At 35.5% G+C, this 20,499-nt stretch overlaps 1 protein-coding gene across 1 annotated transcript; it reads right to left on the reverse strand.

Moving 5' to 3' along the window:
• Window positions 1–7,697: 7,697 nt before the first annotated feature.
• On the reverse strand, window positions 7,698–16,650 carry LOC141346373 (keratin, type II cytoskeletal 8). The gene is made up of 9 exons (XM_073851228.1): window positions 16,348–16,650; window positions 14,998–15,206; window positions 14,834–14,894; window positions 14,648–14,743; window positions 14,272–14,436; window positions 13,974–14,099; window positions 13,079–13,299; window positions 8,417–8,460; window positions 7,698–8,293 (listed from the first exon to the last, which is right to left on the reverse strand). The coding sequence occupies exons 1-9, from the start codon at window positions 16,615–16,617 to the stop codon at window positions 8,016–8,018; spliced, it is 1,470 nt and encodes a 489-aa protein (XP_073707329.1). The 5' UTR covers window positions 16,618–16,650; the 3' UTR covers window positions 7,698–8,015.
• Window positions 16,651–20,499: the final 3,849 nt, after the last annotated feature.

Raw genomic sequence — 20,499 nt, forward strand, 5'->3', positions numbered from 1 at the left:
GTGTATGGGTGATCTAAAGTAATGTTCCTATAATATTTCATAATAAATTCGTTTTTTGAAACAATGCTTCTGCTAATGCAAGGCTTCTTTAAAGATATGAACGCACTATGCAAAGTTTTGAACACTGGACAGCCTGTGTTACAAATAATGACTGTTTTGAGTTTTGTATCTAGAGTTTTGAAAAATGACATTAAGGTTCAGTTAATAGTGCAAAAACGATTGTAAAAAACTGTAATTTCTTTATGAGAATAAAATAAATATTTAAAGGTTTTTCATTTAAAAACTAAGCTTATTTCAAGGTTTACATGTGATCTATGAATTTTACAGTATCATTTATTCTGCAGTACACTCTTGTAGATTTGCAAATCAATTTGAAGGTGCATTTAATTGATTAAATAAATCTGATGCAGTTGAAACAGTCCTAAAATGAAGAGAATCTCAAACCAGTCATTTTAGTTTTTGCGGTCTGTTGGTTTCTCGAGTTTCATTCTAGTATCGAGTGGACATCAACACCTTAAGGAGCAATTGATGGTGAACATTAGAGCAGAATAGCTGAAATAGCTACTTTCATTGTTTACTGCATCTTAAGAATGAGACACACCTCTCAGAAATATCCACTTTATGCAAATAAAAAGCGAGAGAGTGAGAATGAGTATGGGGGTGTGTTTGATGTGTCCCTGCAGCCAAAGTAGAAGGAATGCAAGCGCAGCGAACCTGTTACTCAGGACCCTTTAACATGACAAAAACGTTGCAAGAAAGCTTCTCTGCTCGTAGAAACAATGGCATTTTAAATGTTCATGAAATGTGTTGGCTGTGTGTGAAATTGCATGCTGCTCTGCAGACAAATCTCTGTAGTCTTTTTATGAATTTGTCCAAAAGTTTTAAGCATTATGCAGTTCTCTACTTGCACATGACACCTGATTTTATTCAAACCTGCAACCGTGAATGTTCTCTGCCGACGTGAATAATTGCACAAAAACACTTTCTTTTAAATGCATCTATAATTTGTTAATAAGAATATACTGTGAAAAGAACCAAAGTATCTGTATTAGGGTTAGAAATTAAGAGGGAACATCTGCACCCTGGAACTGATTTCTAAGGCCATTATTTGCATTCGTAAGGGCAATGTTTCTAATCACCTTTTTATTATAATCACCACACTATGTTATCTTTAATGTCAAATAAGTTACTACTTAGATTTACCAAATCCAATTACTTCAATCAATATTTTAGTCAATAACAACAAATACTGTTTAAATTTTTATCCAAATTAGACATGTAAAAAAACAGCTCACAGGACGGCAATATTCTGACAAAAAAAAAAAAAAAAAAACATTATTGTAAATTATTGCTCTTTTTATAGTAATAATGATTATTAATATCGATATAAATATTTTTGTTTCGTGTCTGCGTTTTGACCATGTCACATACCTGGCTTCACAGATTAACATGTCGGTCCATGACACAAGTTATGCAGTAATGCACGTTATCACTGAAGCTACGAAATTAAAATTTTATTCACGTCGTATCTGCCCTGTGTTGTTTAAGATAAGGGAATTCGCCAGTTTGTAAACTCTACCGCACTCAACGCAGCTCCGGCGCCTCTGATTGGCCCGTTTTCAGCGTTGACTAATCTAAGCATCTCTGATTGGTCAATGCATTCCTAAATTCAACAGAAACACGTTTGATTGGTTATAAGGCTTTGAACAAAACTGCAATCTTTTCGTATTGTGACCCTGGCCACAAAACCAGTCATAAGGGTCCGTTTTTTTGTTTTGTTTTTTAAATTGAGGTTTATACATCATCTAAAAGCTGAATAAATAAGCTTTCCATTGACATAGGATAGAACAATATTTGGCAGAGATACAACTACTTGGAAATCTGTAATCTGAGGGTGAAAAAATAAATCAAAATATTGAGAAAATCACCTTTAAAGTTGTCCAAATTAAGTTCTTAGCCATGCATGTTATTAATCAAAAATTAAGTTTTGATATGTTTATGATAGGAAATGTACAAAAGATCTGTATTTTTGGCTATTGCTACAAATATACCTGTGCTACTTAAGACTGGTTTTGTGGCCCAGGTTCACATTTCATTTTAAGTGTAACAGACATAATACATTACTTAATTGTGCAGTTTTTTTTTTTTTTTTTTTTTTTACCCGTTTGTCTTTAATTTTGGGGGCATTTTTGTTCATCTTGGTTGCAGTTTTGCCACAAGCCCATGTTTATTTCTGACCCTGATCTGTATATATCTGGCCTAAAGAATTAAATACCGTCATGTCAGAAACTGTTTCAAATTCATTATGTAAAGACATGTTTTGTCTTTCAAGAAGGTGGTGGTGGGTTAGGGGTGCAAAACAGATTTATATATACACTGAACAACAGGTTCTGTCAAAACTTTGACAAGGGCCGTTCATGCTGAACACGCTTCTTGTTTTCTCTATCAAACACAAACCCACAGCACATTCTATAAAGAGCTCTAGGACCATGACCAAGCTGACATAAATGTATTTACACTGTCAAGTGCTTACAATGTGCATATTATTATGTAACAACATACAAGATAAATAAACATAGCCTACTCAAAAGCAGGCTATAAGTAGGCTTTCCCCCAGTTTATTTGATTTTGCACCACCCGCCCACCCTAGATCCAGTTTGTTCTAGCTCACGTATTGTGTTTCACAAGTTCACATTTGTAAATGAAAGTGATAGGTAAAGAAGAAGGTAAACTGGTTTGGACTGCTGTGTTCAATGGAAAGGCAAGTTCCCACATGGACTTATAGTGTATACTGTACGTAGTAAATAATTGTCAAGTTTGTGTACACGCATTGTAAAAGGTAGGTTTAACTCAGACTAAAGCAACAATTCAAGCAATAATAAATTTTAAAATGACATTTAAACACTTCAATTTGAATAAATTAGTGAGTGTACATTAACAGCACTGAGATTTCATCCACCAACATTTTATTAATTTTGTGTCACATATACTTAGACAGAGAAAGGAACACGGTAGATCAGTTATGCAAACCTGCTGTGATTATAATTGCACATGCAAACACACGTAAAACTACTCTAAAAGTCTTGTGAATGTATTGCGAAATGTAGCCAGAACTATACTATATATTAAAGGTGGAGATGACATAGTGGAGAGGGAGGGATACCACAAGACTTTTAAAGGAATGAGGAAAGTTGCTGGTGAATATCTTCTGCATTGTGATTGGCTGAGATGAAATGTATGTGCTGCTACTAAACAACAGAAATCTGTGTGCTCAGTTTGCACATGTTGGTGCAAGTTACAAGTATACAGTATGCATGTGTCTTTTGCAATTTCATTTTCTCTATAGTACCACATTTTTCTTGATAGCCAAAACTCTGGTTGTAATTTTGAGTGAGTGTGTGCATGCAAAAGGTGTTAATTGAGTTCATTTTAAGAAATTGAACATTGCAAATAATGTTCTGTCAAATGTACTTGAGATGACAGAATCAACCTGACTACATTAGATTACACCACTATTTTATGAAGATTAAAGATAACAATTGATTTTTACACAATTTAGTGTGTGTTTCGCAAGCCAGGCTCATTAGAGAAACATGCCTGTGGCGACATTTCTGCAAAATGACATTGCATTGCTTTTTGCAACAAAGTGAAATATCTAAAAGTGAGTGCAGTTAATGTTTTATTAAATTAGTCAGAAATGAATACCTGGTGAATGTTGCTAAATGGTTCATGCTCTATCAACAACCTACACTAAACCCTTCTCCAAACCTAAACGATAGTGTTACCACAAGAGATTAAGAGATTACATTTTAACTTGCTTTTACAAGTCTTTGAGGGTTATTTTATTACTAATTTTTCACAGGAATCATATCCTACCCAAGATTTCTGTATTGCGAGTGCAATGCTGTAGCAGGTGATGCAAACATTAACATTACTGTGCAAGGAACCATACAAGTATGTCTTTATTACGCCGCCTTGGAATTATAAGGTTCTATCTGCATTCTGAGCACTTCTGAGCTTCAAAGTTTTTGCGTTCCATAGACTTCAGTAGATAGAACAATTTTTGTTTTCTAAAAAAATAGAATAAGAATATGTGAATAACTCAATTTTGACAAAAATGCCAGTAAGAACTTTATAATTCCAAGGCAGCGATTAACAGATAATCAGTTTTTGTAAAAATAAATAAATAGAAATAAAAAATAAAAATGAAATTAGTTGGTGTTTTACAGTCACTAGTGTTCATTTTAGCTGGAAACTGCAGTGAATTATATGAACAGGTACATTTTCTTTGCAAAAATGTAGAGGTACGATGAGCTTGTGTTGCAACTACTGCTAATAAATAACTTACTCTGCATTTTTATACACACATCCTATGCAAAATGTAACTCAAAACATAGTCTCCCATAAATGGGAAACAAAAATGTGACTTAGTGCAGCTAGGTAGGCTTCTGGAGAAGCCTGGGCAGAACATCAGGCCTATAATCCCTTGAGTTTCTATTGACATCCGCAATAAAGTATCGGCCTGTTGAGGCCTGCAAAGAAAGTGAGTGACAGACATAGAGAGAGTAAAAGAAAGAGTGAGGGGTTTTTTAAACTTCTTGACAGGAGATAAAAAAAAAAAAAACTATGATAAATCTATAACAGAGGAGTGAAAGGTCAAGCAAAGAGAAATTACAAGATTGCAGTTGTTGATCAATCAAATAAAGATGTGTTGTATGTGTAGCAAGAGGGGGGTGGGAGAGAGAAGATATGAATCTTAGGGGACTGGTTAGTTGGGTGTGTTTAGGGTGTGGTACAACTAGTTTAAGCACCTGGGGCCAACATGTGTCAACGTTTGTCACCAAAATCACGTATCCAATGAGCTGCTGCTATGCATGGTATTCTCTACAAGGATTTTTTTTTTCTTACCTCACCTTTCAGCACATTCTACCTTTTGTAGAACAAACCACAGAAAACAATAACTGCCATAACTGCTTTCTATCGAACCGTAGTAATAGCTACTAAATAACCGCACAGCTGTAGCCAATGAGGCCACATAAAACCAAACTTAATAGCTCTGTACATGTTGTTGCATGACTTGAGAAATTCCAGTGCACTAACCTATTGTGACATGTCACCACCTCAAGGACCATATATCACCACTAGGACTTTTTTTGTTTGTTTGTTTAGTCTCAGTGTCTTTGGTTTAAATACATGTATGATATATAATCATTTTATACATGTAATTATTTAATTAATTAGTGAGAGTGGCCGATTATTTCTGAAATAATTCCATAGTGCTAAAATGAAGTGAAGGATTAGGTCAATCCGGTCTGAGCAGTTTAAGGTTTACACCAGTTCATAGGTGTGGAGTCTAAATTCCCTTACAACTGCAGCCCTTATAGGGCAGTGTTTGCTGATGGGGGAGGAGACGCTGTCATATATGCAGTTATTACTATTACTGCTCTCTATTTGCCAATGTTACAACTGTATACATAGCAATATCATCTGATATGCATCTTATTTATATAGGAAATGCTAGAGTTGCAGACATCACATTCGCTTTAGGACAATCGTAAATAATAATCTGTGCAAAATTGATTGTGTTTTCTTGTGATAATTTAAACCTATTTCTGCTCATTTATTGTAATATTTTTATCTGCTGCTGTATTAGCTAAGAATCTCTAAAATAAAGATTCTGAATATACTGAAAAACTAAAAGTTTTAGTTTTAAGTTAAACCTTTCTTTTCTGTGCACAACCCCTCCTGTTGGCTCAGAATTTGAAGTGCAATCAAGGATCACATTCAAACAGGCAACTTCGAAGTAAAATGCAGAAACACAGAAATGTAAAGCTCAAAGAAAGGTGCTTTGTTCTGTGCATCAATCTTTTTTTTCTATAAACAAGTCAGCTGGAGCGATGGGAGCGATGCTATTCTGCATTTTCACTGACTGTCAAGCAGACCCGTTTTGCAACCTGGAAATAAGCTATTTGCTGTGAAGGTGCAAGCCTTCATTCATTAGCCACTAGGTAAATAACTAGAATAATGAAGTGCCACCATAAATGGTAAAACTATTTGTGCTAGAAACCAGTGTGTATATGATTATAGTAAGTGAAAGCAAAATAATAGCAAAATATTAGTTTGCAATTTAAAGCATTATAATCAGGGGTGCACATACAGTTTTAGCCTGGTTCTCATAAGAGTACCTGGAGATTTGGTTTGGTCCTCAGAGTGTGACCCATAAAATATAACTCTATAAATTAATTATTAATAGTGCTGATAATATAATTGTTTATTTATTTTTTGTTTAAATAAAATAATAAACAAAATAATGAAGTGTGGTAGTAGTATTATGTTTGTTTGTTTTTAAAGGGAGTATTAAATAAAAATACAATTATTTTTTATTTATAACTTAAAAATAAAACAATAATATTTACTTTTTATGTGAATTTTCATAATTTTCACACCTAAATTAACAATCTTTCATTTTGGCGGGGTGGCGACAAGTATGTAATGCAAACGGTGCACAGATGCAGACGGCCTTCAGTATACACGCTCCTGATTAGCACGTTCAGTGAATGAAATGTCACGTTTTTGCATTGTGCTTTGAAAACGGCAGTGAATAGCCTATAACAATGCTTTCAGTTTGAATAGAAATCTTATGCAGTATTACAGTTTGTCAGTCTAAAATGGTAATTGTACATTAACAGCTGCAACCATGTCAGCACGCAAAGGCACGCTCTGAACTTATTTACACAGCGCATTTTCTTATTTTGGTCGTGCATGTGGACCTGCGGACCACTTATGTGCACCCCTGATTATAATGAACATTATAATGTAAAGTAACTGAAAGCAAATGTTACCGGAAGCCTTTTTAGCCTTGAAAGTCATGTACGAAGTTACACATATATTATGCACCTATTATCCCCCTTCTTACAAAATGTAATATAAGTCGGAGGTATCCCCAGAATGTGCCAGTGAAGTTTCAAAATACCCCACAGATCATTTATTACATCATTTTGAAAATGCCTATTTGGAGTGGAAGCAGAAGCGCTGTTTTTGTACATGTTTCTTTAAATGCAAATTAGCTGCTGCTCCCCGCCCCCTTTTCCAGAATAGGGCTGTGCCTTTACAGCTCCTACCTCAGATACTCTGACAAAAAAAACATCTGTTTGGTTTTAATCATCATGTCTATCGTGCTGAAATCAAGCGTTTTAAAACCATATTAGTTTACACTTCTGATAACGCACACATCGGAAGCATGAGTGCAAAAAGTGGCTGTCACACGGCATGTGAGTACTAAACTAAACTAAAAAGTTAATGTCTTTCATGTCTTATTGCACTTAAAACGTCAAATACAGAAGATCATGTCTGTGAAGGTCATAGCATTTAGAAATGGTACACCGTTGTGGCTTGCAAAAAACAAAATGGCAGTGCTGTGGTGGAAACATGCATATATTAAGGGGTGGTAATATTATAATAAGAACCCCTTTTTACATCACAAGGGGAGCAAAATCTGAACGCCTCTTTTTTTTACATGCTTGCAGAGAAAGGCTTACCAAATCAAAGTGACTGGGTTGTCCTTTTTCTCGTTTTCTGGGTTGGTAGATGCACCAGGGACTCAATTATAGCACTTAAACATGGAAATATTCATGACATGTCTTACATAGAGCATGAAGTCTTAAAAATTCAATGTCGAAAACTGATGTGTTGCTGTATTCACTTTATTTGAATATAGGCCTCAATAGTGCACAAAAGATGTTTCTCATACTTTCTGACTGTGCTCAGAGTGACAGACATTTAGTAATTTTTAGTTAAAGGGAAAAAAATACTGTAGAAGAGAATGAGTTTGTTGCAGGGCCATAGAAATATGCTACACATTTAATGCAATGCATTGTAATTCAGTTTCATCTGCCACACCTCAGCAACAGATACTAAACTATACATGCTCATGGACCCCAGGGGAGGGGGTGGAGGCCAACCTATAAAAATCTGATCTTGGGCTCTGTGCACAATGCAATCCATCTGTTTTTCCATCATTTAGAAACATCCTTCACTTGTTTGTCTGCAGACTTATCTATCACTTGCACACTTCCCTCTGTAGCTACGACTTTCTTCCCTGTCTCACTGGTTTTGATGATGGTGGTCTTTGTGCTTGTGGTGACGGTGGCAGTGCTGCTGGTGAAGCTGCTGGTGCTGTCACCCTTTGCAGTCACAACTTCCTGCTTAACCAGGCCTGTTTTCTGAACATCTTTCCCAGAACTCTGGGATGAGACACTCGTAAGGTGGCTGCTTTCAAGGCCGTACTTCAGAGCTAAGAAAAATTATATTAGAACACTGTCACAAAAGCTCCACTGTATGCATAGCTGGTGTGAATTACTTCAAAAAGCATATATGTATATAAAAAGAGACACTTTTTGTAAATGAAGAAACTCACGGTGTGGTTTATAGATGGAGAGAGACTGGAATGAACCATAGAGTCTGTGAATGAACACAGAGAAAGTACAAAATGTCCATAGGAATCTGTTGTGATACTAGTGTCTTAAAGTGTTAGTCGTTGTGGTAACACTTTACAATAAGGGTACATGAATAATCATGTACTAATGCCTAAATTAATACTTAATTCATCACCTACTAATGATTATTCAAGGAATTAACTAAATATGACCTAACAAAGGGCTATCCTTAACTACAACTGGAGTCATACGGATTCATGGATGAATAACGGCAGCCTTAACTACATGTTAGTACATGTTTGATAGTTAATGCATTAATTAACATTTATGGGTAAACGAAATCTTTAGGAAAGAATGAGAAATACTCTGACTTTGAAATTAATTTAAGTTATTTAATACTATCATAATTTGAGCATTTGACATCTTCAGCTTTGTCTTAAACATTATTGGGTGTCAAAGGATTAGTTGATCCTCTTCATCAAGTGTAGAAAATACTAAATACACTAATGCCTGATCTTGTCTGTTTTATGTTCTTCTCTTTCCCTTTAAACTCACCTATTGATTTATACACAGAATAGTAAAATATAAAAACACAAAACCCACAAAGAACATTTGTAGAACAATTCCTAAAGAAATGCTCAAACTAGAAAGAGTTCACTCTCCATCCAGACAGAGCCGTGAAGATCCTGCACCTCCGCTCTCTCTCATTCCTTGTAAATCCACACGGCATCTTGGCACAGCATAACCAGGCTGATACTCACTGTGTTAGTACATGTGTATTTGATAGGAAGTATATCATAAATCATGAGCTGAGTTTAGTGAGTAGTTAACAGTGAATGCATTATGATTGGGCCCTCTCAAGTAAAGTCATGTCAAAATCAACCTTAACAAGCCATTAGTTAATGTTAGTGCATGGGTAGTTAAGAGTGAATTCATTATGATTGGGCCCTCTCAAGTAAAGTCATGTCAAAATCAACCTTAACTAGCCATTAGTTAATGTTAGTGCATGGGTAGTTAATAATAAGTTATTAATGATGAAGTGACACAATGACACATTAACAAATCATCAAATTACATAACATTAAACATGCTGTAAGAGTGTCCCTGTTCATTTATACCACCAGTACAACAAACAGTGATTTTTAGTTACTTTATTTTTCATTGACATAATTTCACATATATGGACTCAAAAGAAAGCATCCAAACATAATGTTACTTCTAAAGACACACAGAATGTAAAATATTTAGCTTCCAGAAACTCAAAAACGTTCAATTACCGTGTATAAATAAATAATACAAAAACGCAGATGCAAACATGACTTTAATCCGGTTTACAAAAGCAGATAAAAAAAATCGACATTACCGAAACAACAAACCTTAAGTGCTGAGCGAGTGCCTAGAGTACGCCACTAATTAGTGTCCCACTTGAAACAAACCTTACATACTGTAGTCCCCTTTATTTGAAATTATTAAATTATTGTTCGTTGAAAGTATTAGTGCCATTAATTAGACAGATATGTTAAACCAAATTTAAAAAATAGACCATTAGCTAATACTTTCAATTATCATTAATTTAACCATTTCAAATAAACGGAACTACAGTATGTAAGGTTGTTTCTGTAGGGACACTCATTAGTGGCGCACTCTAGACACTAGGTGTTTCTCAATGTCAAGGATATGTCCTTGGCAGGACTGGTCCTTCCAAGTCACTTCCTTCAGAGGCTAGGCGAAGCTCCTCTTAAGCATTCGGAGAACACATAAATGGAACAGGCTAGCAAGTGCACGTTATTGCGTCATTACCTCAGTGAAAGGTCCGCTCTTATCATTTATTTAAAAATAATTACATCCATTACGTCAAATTGACCCTGCACTGTTTAAACACACTTGACAGTCAAAAAATCAATATGATTAAAAAGGAGTTTATTGATTTAAAAACGATTATATTGCCTGAGTGAACAGAACTGCGTCCATAGCAACGCTCTGTTTTTCATGGCAACCGTGTGCCATGTTATCAAGAAATAACAGACCGGAATTCAACCAAGCCATTGTAATAATATTTGATATTGAAAAATATTTATAATTTAACAACTATTTGTTAAAGACTTGTCCTATCTCACAAACAAGTTTAGTTTTTAATTTCCCCAACTACACTATTTTTACCCTATTGAGCAAAATGATCCCTTCATTCCCTTCATGACTCTGCTAACGTCCGACATTTGTATTTTTGAACAAGATAGCAAAGCTGCGCGCATAGGATTGTGGGTGATTTTAGAGCGCGAAGAGCGCGAAGGCTACACTTATGCATCCTTTCCTGTGTATGGGATATTTTTCGAACGAAGGACGCAGTCCTTGGTTGAAACTCCGAGGATCCTCGACATTGGAACAGTCCTTCGACGGATGTCGATGACGTAGCATCCTCGAAATTCTGGCTTCCGAGGATCCTTCCTTGACATTGAGAAACGCCTACTCGCTCGGTGTAAGGTTTGTTTCGGTAATGCCATTTTAATTTAATGTCGTCTGCTTTTGTAAAACAAATCAAAGTTATGTTTGCATCTACATCTGCATTTTTGTGTGTGGAAAGTTAGGCACATTAAATAACAGCATGGTTTTGAGCTTCTGAACTATTTGACCGTCTGTGTGTCTTTGGAGGTAACTTGGACTTTCTTTCGAGTCCATTTATGTGAAATTATGTAAATTGTTAGTTGTACTGGTGGTGTAAATGAACAAGGAGGACACTCTTACAGCATGTTTAATGTTTAATATTTATACATCTGCACATTGTCTTGCCCATAATTGCACATTCCATTTTTTTGAAATATTTATTATATTCTATTCCTATTTCTAATATTTTATGGTTATTTTTTATTGTATATTTGTACATGATGCAAATTTCTTTTTACAACTAAAGTTAATCCTATTATATTCTAATTTGTTTAATTATCTTATTTCTCATTCTATACTGGAACTTCCTTATAAAATGTATGGGTTATTAGCAGTCGTATAAGCATTTCACTTTATATAATACTGTGTATGTGTATGTGACAAATAAAATTTGAATTTGGTATGTAATTTGATGATTTGTTAATGTGTCACTTCATTACTAACTATTATTTACTACCCATGCACTAACATTAACTAATGGCTTGTTTATGTTGATTTTGACATGACTTTACTTGAGAGGGACCAATCATAATGAATTCACTCTTAACTACCCATGCACTAACATTAACTAATGGCTTGTTAAGGTTGATTTTGACATGACTTTAATTGAGAGGGCCCAATCATAATGAATTCACTGTTAACTACCCATGCACTAACATTAACTAATGGCTTGTTAAGGTTGATTTTGACATGACTTTACTTGAGAGGGCCCAATCATAATGCATTCACTGTTAACTACTCACTAAACTCAGCTCATGATTTATGATATACTTCCTATCAAATACACATGTACTAACACAGTGAGTATTCAGCCTGGTTATGCTGTGCCAAGATGCCGTGTGGATTTACAAGAAGTCAGAGAGCGGAGGTGCAGGATCTTCACGGCTCTGTCTGGATGGAGAGTGAACTCTTTCTAGTTTGAGCATTTCTTTAGGAATTGTTCTACAAATGTTCTTTGTGGGTTTTGTGTTTTTATATTTTATTATTCTGTGTATAAATCAATAGGTGAGTTTAAAGGGAAAGAGAAGAACATAAAACAGACAAGATCAGGCATTAGTGTATTTAGTATTTTCTACACTTGATGAAGAGGATCAACTAATCCTTTGACACCCAATAATGTTTAAGACAAAGCTGAAGATGTCAAATGCCTAAATTATGATAGTTTTAAATTACTTAAATTAATTTCAAAGTCAGAGTATTTCTCATTCTTTCCTAAAAATTTAGTTTACCCATAAATGTTAATTAATGCATTAACTATCAAACATGTACTAACATGTAGTTAAGGCTGCCGTTATTCATCCATGAATCCGTATGACTCCAGTTGTAGTTAAGGATAGCCCTTTGTTAGTTCATAATTAGTTAATTCCTTGAATAATCATTAGTAGGTGATGAATTAAGTATTAATTTAGGCATTAGTACATGAATATTCATGTACCCTTATTGTAAAGTGTTACCGTTGTTATAAAGGTGTCAATTGTTAAAGGGATAGTTCCCTCAAAAATAAAAATTCTGTCTTTAATCATACACCCTCATGTTGTTCCAAACCTGTAAGACCTGTTCATCTTCGAAACACAAATTAAGATATTTTTGATGAAATCTGAGCACTTCTTGATCCAGACAGCAACACAACCAGCATGTTCAAGGCCAAGAAAGGTAGTAAGGACATCATTAAAATTGTTGTTGTTGTTATTTTTGTTTCTTTGTGCACAAAAAATATTCTCGCTGCTTCATAAAATTAAGGTTGATGTCTGACTACTGATGTCACATGGACTATTTTAACAATGTCTTTACTACCTTTCTGGGCCTTGAACGTGGTAGTTGTGTTGCTGTCTATGCAGGGTCAGAGAGATCTCGGATTTCATAAAAAATATCTTTATGTGTGTTATGAAGATAAACAAAGGTCTCACAGGTTAATTACGGAATTTTCATTTTTGGGTGAACTATGCATTTAAATAATCACTAAAGTCTGAGGCTGCACCAACCTGCTCTCTTCTCCTTCCAGGAGTTTCCTATAGGTGGCGATCTCAATGTCCAGAGCCAGTTTGATGTTCATCAATGACTGGTACTCACGCACCTGACGGGCCATATCCTGTTTAGCTCTCAGAAGAGCTGCTTCCAGCTCCTGCAGACGCAGTTTTGCATCTTTCACAGCTATTTCACCTCGTTCTTCTGCCTCTTTGATCTGCACCTCGTGATTTGAATGCTAAAATAAGAGAAGCCAAAAGATTACATCCTTCCCACACCCTGACATATAACTAGAGATCAACTAGGATTAATTGAGATCATCTGATCATCTGAGACCAGTTTACATATAATACACTTTACCTAGATTTGCTGAAAGAATGCTTGCTTTGTTCTTGTCAAATGTCACCAAAAATAATCAACCCCTAAGTATGCTGTGTATTGTTTACTGACATTTTGACACATTCTTTTTTTGTTTTTGACAGTTGACTAATTTTTTGTCATCATTTACTCATGTCATTCCAAACTTGTATAAATTTCTTTCTTTTGTTGAACACAAAAGAAGAATGCTGGTAATCAAAAAGTTGATGGTCACCTTGACTTCCGTAGTATTTATTTTCCTACTATGGAAGTTAATGGGGACCAATACCATTTTACCATTCTTCAAAATATCTTTTGTGTTCAACAAAAGAGAGAAACTTAGGTTTGGAACAACGTGAATGTGAGTAAATAAAAAACAAAACAAAAAAAACAACTTTCAGTTCAATAACTGTGTAAAGTTTATTCATTTTAAGTAATAATGAGTTTAATTCAACTATAAGCATCTCTAAAGATGGGAACAGCGTCATTATTCAGTTTAAGTCAGTTTAGTGTTGATTCAGTTCAGTTCAATAATGTTGCCTGTAATGTTCTTACCTGTCCCTTAACGAGTTCCATCTCAGAGTGTATACGGGCAATTCTTCGAGTGTATTCTGCGATTTCAGCCTTACTGCTTTTCAAGTCATCTCCATGTTTGGTTACCGTCAACTGCATTTCTTCATACTAAAATTTTACAGCACACATGAACATTTACATGCAGAACTATACACAAAACCCAAATTTACAATTTATTTGAGCATCTTTAGAAAAGCCCAAATATTACGATGCAATAAAATAAGCATGTTTAAAAATTAATGATGCAAGCGTAACTTTCAATGCAAGAAAGTTAAATCACCTTCTGTTGGTACCAGCTCTCTGCTTCAGCACGGTTGCGGTTAGCAATCTCCTCATACTGAGCACGAACTTCAGCCACAATGGCGTCCATGTCCAGATTTCTGCTGTTGTCCATCTCTACAACAACTGATGTGTCCTTTATGTGAGCCTGGAGCTCGTGCAGTTCCTGTACACATGGAACAAAAAGACTGAAAACAGCCATTCTGAATCTTGTTCATGCTGTTTTTTTAAGGTTTACTTTGCTTACACACTGTAAGAGTGATAAGCTCTTAAGAGTTATCCTTTACTATCAGTTAACTCAATAATTTATATCTGTAAAGTGTATTACATGACTAAACTAAAAGATTTATGTGAAATGTGAAGGGAGTGAATGGTACCGCCTCGTAAATCTGCCAAAGGAAGTTGATCTCATCCGTTAGGCCGTCCAATTTACATTCCAGCTCCACTTTATTCAGATATGCACCATCAGCGTCCTAAAATACACACAATACAAAACTGATTTCTAATAATATAATTATAATAATTGTTTTAGATATTTAAAAATACTTGATCTGTGTGCTGACCTTTTTAAGGACCACAAATTCATTGTCTGAGTCATTCTTTTTGTTGATTTCATCTTCATACCTGAGAAGGAATGCAGAAGTGTGTGTGAGGAATGTTCTGGAACACTTTAGTGTACAAACATGCAAGATTTAAGACACTGTGCAGACATCCCCAACAATCTTACTTGCTCTTGAAGTCTTCTACCAGGCTGCTCATGTCCCGCAGGCCAGACTCTAGACGCACTTTCTCATTACCTAGCCTGTCCAGCTGTCTGCGCAGGTTAGCAATGTAGGTCTCAAACATAATATCAATGCTGGTTTGACGGCTAGTCTGTTCCTGCAAGAGAGACCACTTAGTCTCCAGCATCTTGTTTTGCTGTTCCAGGTAGCGCACCTGAGAAAAGACAAAGAAAGAGTGTAGTTAATAAATTAATAGACTCTATACACATGAGTTCTTCATTCATTGTCACTGTAATTAACAAATTATATTGTTTAATTAGCTTATATGTAATACTGGACCACAAAACGAGTCTTAAGTAGCACAGTTTTTTTTTTTGTAGCAATAGTCAAAAATACATTGTATGGGTCAGATTTATTGATTTTCCTTTTATGCCAAAAATCATTAGGATATTAAGTAAAGATCATGTTCCATGAATATATTTAGTACATTCTCTACCTTAAATATATATTTAAAAAAAAACTAATTTTTTTATTAATAATATGCATTACTAAGAACTTAATTTGGACAATTTTAAGGCGATTTTCTCAATATTTAGATTTTTTGCATCCTTAGATTTTCAAATAGTTGTATCTCGGCCAAATATCGTCTTATCCTAACAAGCCATACATCAATGGAAATTGGTTTATAGAGTTTTTGTCTTCTTAAGGTGTTCACACACACTGCATTTTTATCCATTATCCTTGTTTTAATTCCTGTCAAAAAATAAATATTGTTCTGACTAAGGTCTACGTGGGTATATTTTTATATACCAATAATAAAAATAACTTTTTTATTAAAAATGTTTTATTAAAAATTACTTTTTGCAGTTCACTTAAATAATTCTGCACACTGTAAAAAAAAAAAAAAAGAAAAGAAAAGAAAAAGAAATTAAAAAAAGGATCATCGGAGTACATTCGAGTGCAAGAAAAGCAAAAGTCTCTCTGTGCTTTATTAAACAGTTCATGAGAGTTCAAAGCTGTATGTGTGTGTGCTCAGATAGGTGTGTTTTTATAAAAGCATGTGTAAGGGAGTGGCCGTTGCACCAGATAGTAAACTGATATTGCCCAAAAAGCGACAAAGGTGTGTTTATGACAGAAAGTGGACATTGTCCCTTCAAGTTAGTCAGTCAATTGGGGGTCCTGATAAAATATGACTGATAGAACTGGGCCTACTGTTATCACAATCGCCTCACTTCCTCACACAAACATACAAACCACACTCAGAGGTCCAAACACAATACATTTAATTAGATGCGAAAACAAAAAAGATCCACACAAAAGGTTAAAAAGACAAGATGAAGAAGGGGATAACTTACCTTATCAATGAATGAAGCAAAACGGTTGTTGAGTGTCTTGATCTCCTCTTTTTCCTGAGTCCTGATGGTGTGGATGTTCGGGTCAATCTCCAAGTTGAGAGGTGCCAGCAGAGTTTTATTGACTTTTACAGCTGTAATTGGAGGGCCTAGGAATGGACTGGAGCCCCAACCTTCTCTCGAAACCATCACTGATTGAGAAAGGGGGGTCCGTCTGTTGCTGATCACACTCACAGAGTGACTGCTGAAGGACTTCTTCTTGGAGTTCAGCATCTCTGGACAGCTGTCAGAGTGAGAGAGGACAGAGTTGAGGGGTTGGAAACTCAAAAATGGTGGGATGACAGACGTTCCCTCAAACTCTTATATTGAGTGCAGGGAGTGGCTCAAGGCCAGCTTATTGGTCAAAAAACAGTTTTCTAGATATGTATAGAGAGTTATAGGGGTTGAACGTCGAGAGGACAATTATAGCGTTATACATTAACAGCTTCACTTCGATCTGTGAGCAAAGGGGAAATTCTTAGAATACTACAAATCGTACAGAACTTTTATGTTAAAATCTGAACATGCTAAGATACCATGAAGCGTTTCTACTTGTACTTTGCATTCTTAATTAACATGAGAGCACTGTAACAGCAGATCCAAGCTCAGTCAACCTTAGAAAATAAATTAAAGGCCAGAAAAAATATTAAGAATTAATATAATTTCACAAAAGAGTGTATAAAACCACTGTATGAGTGTACATGTTTATTCCACAACTTCTATAGTTCTCTACCCACCCAATATCAAAGGGATAGTTCTCCCAAAAATGACAATTTTGTCATTAATTACCCGCATATCTTTTCATACCCATAAATCCTTCATTCATCTTCAACACAAATTAAGATATTTTTGATGAAATCCGAAAACTTTCTGACCCTGCATAGGCAGCAACGCAATATCTTAATTTGTGTTATGAAGATTAATGAAGGTCTTACGAGTTTGAAACAACATGAGGATGAGTAATTAATGACAGAATTTTTATTTTTTGGGTGAACTATCCCTTTAATGGCTGACTTAAGGCGTTCCCCACTATCTACAGTACAAATGCAAAAACAGTTACACTTTAAACTTATTACACAAACAAGTCGGATTTCCCCTTGTAGCCTCCTCCACACAAACACTCCATTGGTTGGTCGATATTGTACTTTTCTAGAGGCAAAAGGCGTTATGGGCTGATCTGTTCAACTTGTACATTGTTGTAAAGATAACACTTCAAGACTTAACTGCAGGGTACATATTGCTGGGTTTCAGTCATCTGAGTTTCAGTCATCCTATTGCAGCCCACCCTTTCTATGTGACCTCTACGCCATAGTGTACTACAAAATAATAAGAAAATGACTAACTAAATTTGTAGGTTCGCCAAGAAGGGCAAGAACACAAGCCTTAAAAAGTTATGGCAAACACTTTTAAGGCAACATTTGGTATTTATATTCTTTCGGTAAGTGTATTATGTTTATACCAAGAGTGATTTATATGGTGAGAGGTTTGTGTACTTCTGTCATAAAAACGTCCTGGCATCTGTTGTTCCCCTTTTTCACTTTAGGCAAATTTCAGTTCTCCTGTGCTAATACAGGTTAATGCCAACTAAAGACAGTTAATTAAAGTGTTCTTTTTTCTGCCAAGGAAAACTGACAGCATTGGTACCGTGATTGCAAGTGGCTTGTCATGATATAAGAAAACTATTCAAATTGGGCACTTGCGTTGTAGACAATCAGTAGTAGACGTGGCACTCGTTTGTAGTGAAGATTAGATATAAAAATGCAACGACTGTTACTTCAGTTATTTTGCTAGTAAGGAGGATTCTCTCTACCGGTCAGACAGACTCTAAAAAGGAATTCAAGCTGAACTTAACAAACATGCTGTGTTCACGTGTATATATAATAAGACATGACAGTCTCTAGACATATGATTAAAAAAAAGTAAACTAACATTGTCTTTTACAGAATTATTGCAAGTTAGTGACAGTATTGTAATTAAAAATAAAAAAAGAAGATAGATCATTGCATACATTTCAAAGATCTTTAAGTTGGAAGACTTTAAAACAGATTTTGATTTTAAATACAGAGGAGCCAGATCTGGATCCAGCTTGTTCCTTTACTAATCTTTCAGCAAGGACTAACCATCGAAGTTAAACTTACAAACTTTGGCCTTTTGTATTAATCTACCAAAACCTTCAAATTGCCATTGTTCCTTAAAGGGATCACTCAGCCAAAATGTAAAATTATGTCATGAATTACTCAACCTCATGTCATTCCAAACCTTTCCAAGATTTTTGGAACACAAATTAAGATATTTTTGATGAAATCTGAAAGCTTTCTTACCCTGCATAGACTGCAATGCAACTACCACGTTCAAGGCCCAGAAAAGTATTGAGGACATCATTAAAATAGTTCATGTGACATCAGTGGTTCAACCTTAAATTTCTGTCTCAGTCTTTGGAAAAGAAGAAATGGCTGAATAAAGTTATTATTTTTGTTCTCTTTGCACACAAAAAATATTGTCATAGCTTCATAACATTATAACACTAACTTTCTGGGCCTTGAACGTGCCAGTTGCTTTGCTGTATATGCAGGGTCAGAAAGCTCTCATATTTCATCAAAAATATCTTAATTTGTGTTCCAAAGATGAATGAAGCTCTTACGGGTTTGAAACTACAGTCGTGGCCAAAAGTTTTGAGAATTACATAAATATTGGAAATTGGAAAAGTTGCTGCTTAAATTTTTATAATAGCAATTTGCATATACTCCAGAATGTTATGAAGAGTGATCAGATGAACTGCATAGTCCTTTTTTGCCATGAAAATTAACTTAATGGACTGCTGAGGACTGGGGCAAAGTCACATTCTCCGATGAAGCGTCTTTCCGATTGTTTGGGGCATCTGGAAAAAGGCTTGTCCGGAGAAGAAAAGGTGAGCGCTACCATCAGTCCTGTGTCATGCCAACAGTAAAGCATCCTGAGACCATTCATGTGTGGGGTTGCTTCTCATCCAAGGGAGTGGGCTCACTCACAATTTTGCCCAAAAACACAGCCATGAATAAAGAATGGTACTAAAACACCCTCCAACAGCAACTTCTTCCAACTATCCAACAGCAGTTTGGTGAAGAACAATGCATTTTCCAGCACGATGGAGCCCCGTGCCATAAGGCAAAAGTGATAACTAAGTGGCTCGGGGACCAAAACGTTGACATTTTGGGTCCATGGCCTGGAAACTCCCCAGATCTTAAAACTTGTGGTCAATCCTCAAGAGGCGGGTGGACAAACAAAAACCCACTAATTCTGACAAACTCCAAGAAGTGATTATGAAAGAATGGGTTGCTATCAGTCAGGATTTGGCCCAGACGTTGATTGAGAGCATGCCTAATCGAATTGCAGAGGTCCTGAAAAAGAAGGGCCAACACTGCAAATACTGACTCTTTGCATAATTGTCATGTAGTTGTCGATAAAAGCCTTTGAAACATATGAAGTGCTTGTAATTATATTTCAGTACATCACCGAAACAACTGAAACAAAGATCTAAAAGCAGTTGAGCAGCAAACTTTGTGAAAACTAATATTTGTGTCATTCTCAAAACTTTTGTCCACGACTGTACATGTAATGTATCTTGATACATATGGCCAAATAAAAGTAGCTGTGTATTTTGTAATAAATAAATACATTACAAAAACTGCAAGTAATACTATGGGGCAGCAACAATCTGTAAGGAAACCTGCACTCTCAGAATAAAGGTACAAAGCTGTCAGTGGGGCGGTACCCTAAAGTACAAAAGCATCTTTGTACCTTAATTATCTCTAAATGGTATCTATTAGTACTTTAAGAGTACATATTAGTAGCGAAGGTGTACATTTAGTACTTTTTAAAAGGGTACCACCACAGTTTTTTTTTTTTCTGAGAGGGTTGGAAGAAACAACATAATATTACTAGATGTTTAGGGGCCTGCAGCCCCGATTGTATCTGTACAGATTCTTCTTAATCTTCTTCTTCTTGAAAGTGGGAGTCAATGGCAGCCCTATGAAGGAAACATATGAAAATGATGAAATTTGGTACACTTAGTGATGGTCATGAATAGTGATCTGACAAAATTTGGGGTCCCTAGGACCAACTCTATAGCATCACCAA

Source organism: Garra rufa, chromosome 12 (assembly GCF_049309525.1).
Source record: "Garra rufa chromosome 12, GarRuf1.0, whole genome shotgun sequence".
NCBI lineage: Eukaryota > Metazoa > Chordata > Actinopteri > Cypriniformes > Cyprinidae > Garra > Garra rufa.

Coding starts and splice junctions, on each gene's coding strand:
- LOC141346373 (XM_073851228.1), bottom strand. CDS start 16,617: ATGCTGAACTCCAAGAAGAAGTCCTTCAGCAGTCACTCTGTGAGTGTG. Junction 14,437..14,647: donor TTTGGCAGATTTACGAGGCG/GTACCATTCACT, acceptor CCATGTGTACAG/GAACTGCACGAGCTCCAGGC. Junction 13,300..13,973: donor TGGAACTCGTTAAGGGACAG/GTAAGAACATTA, acceptor CTCTTATTTTAG/CATTCAAATCACGAGGTGCA.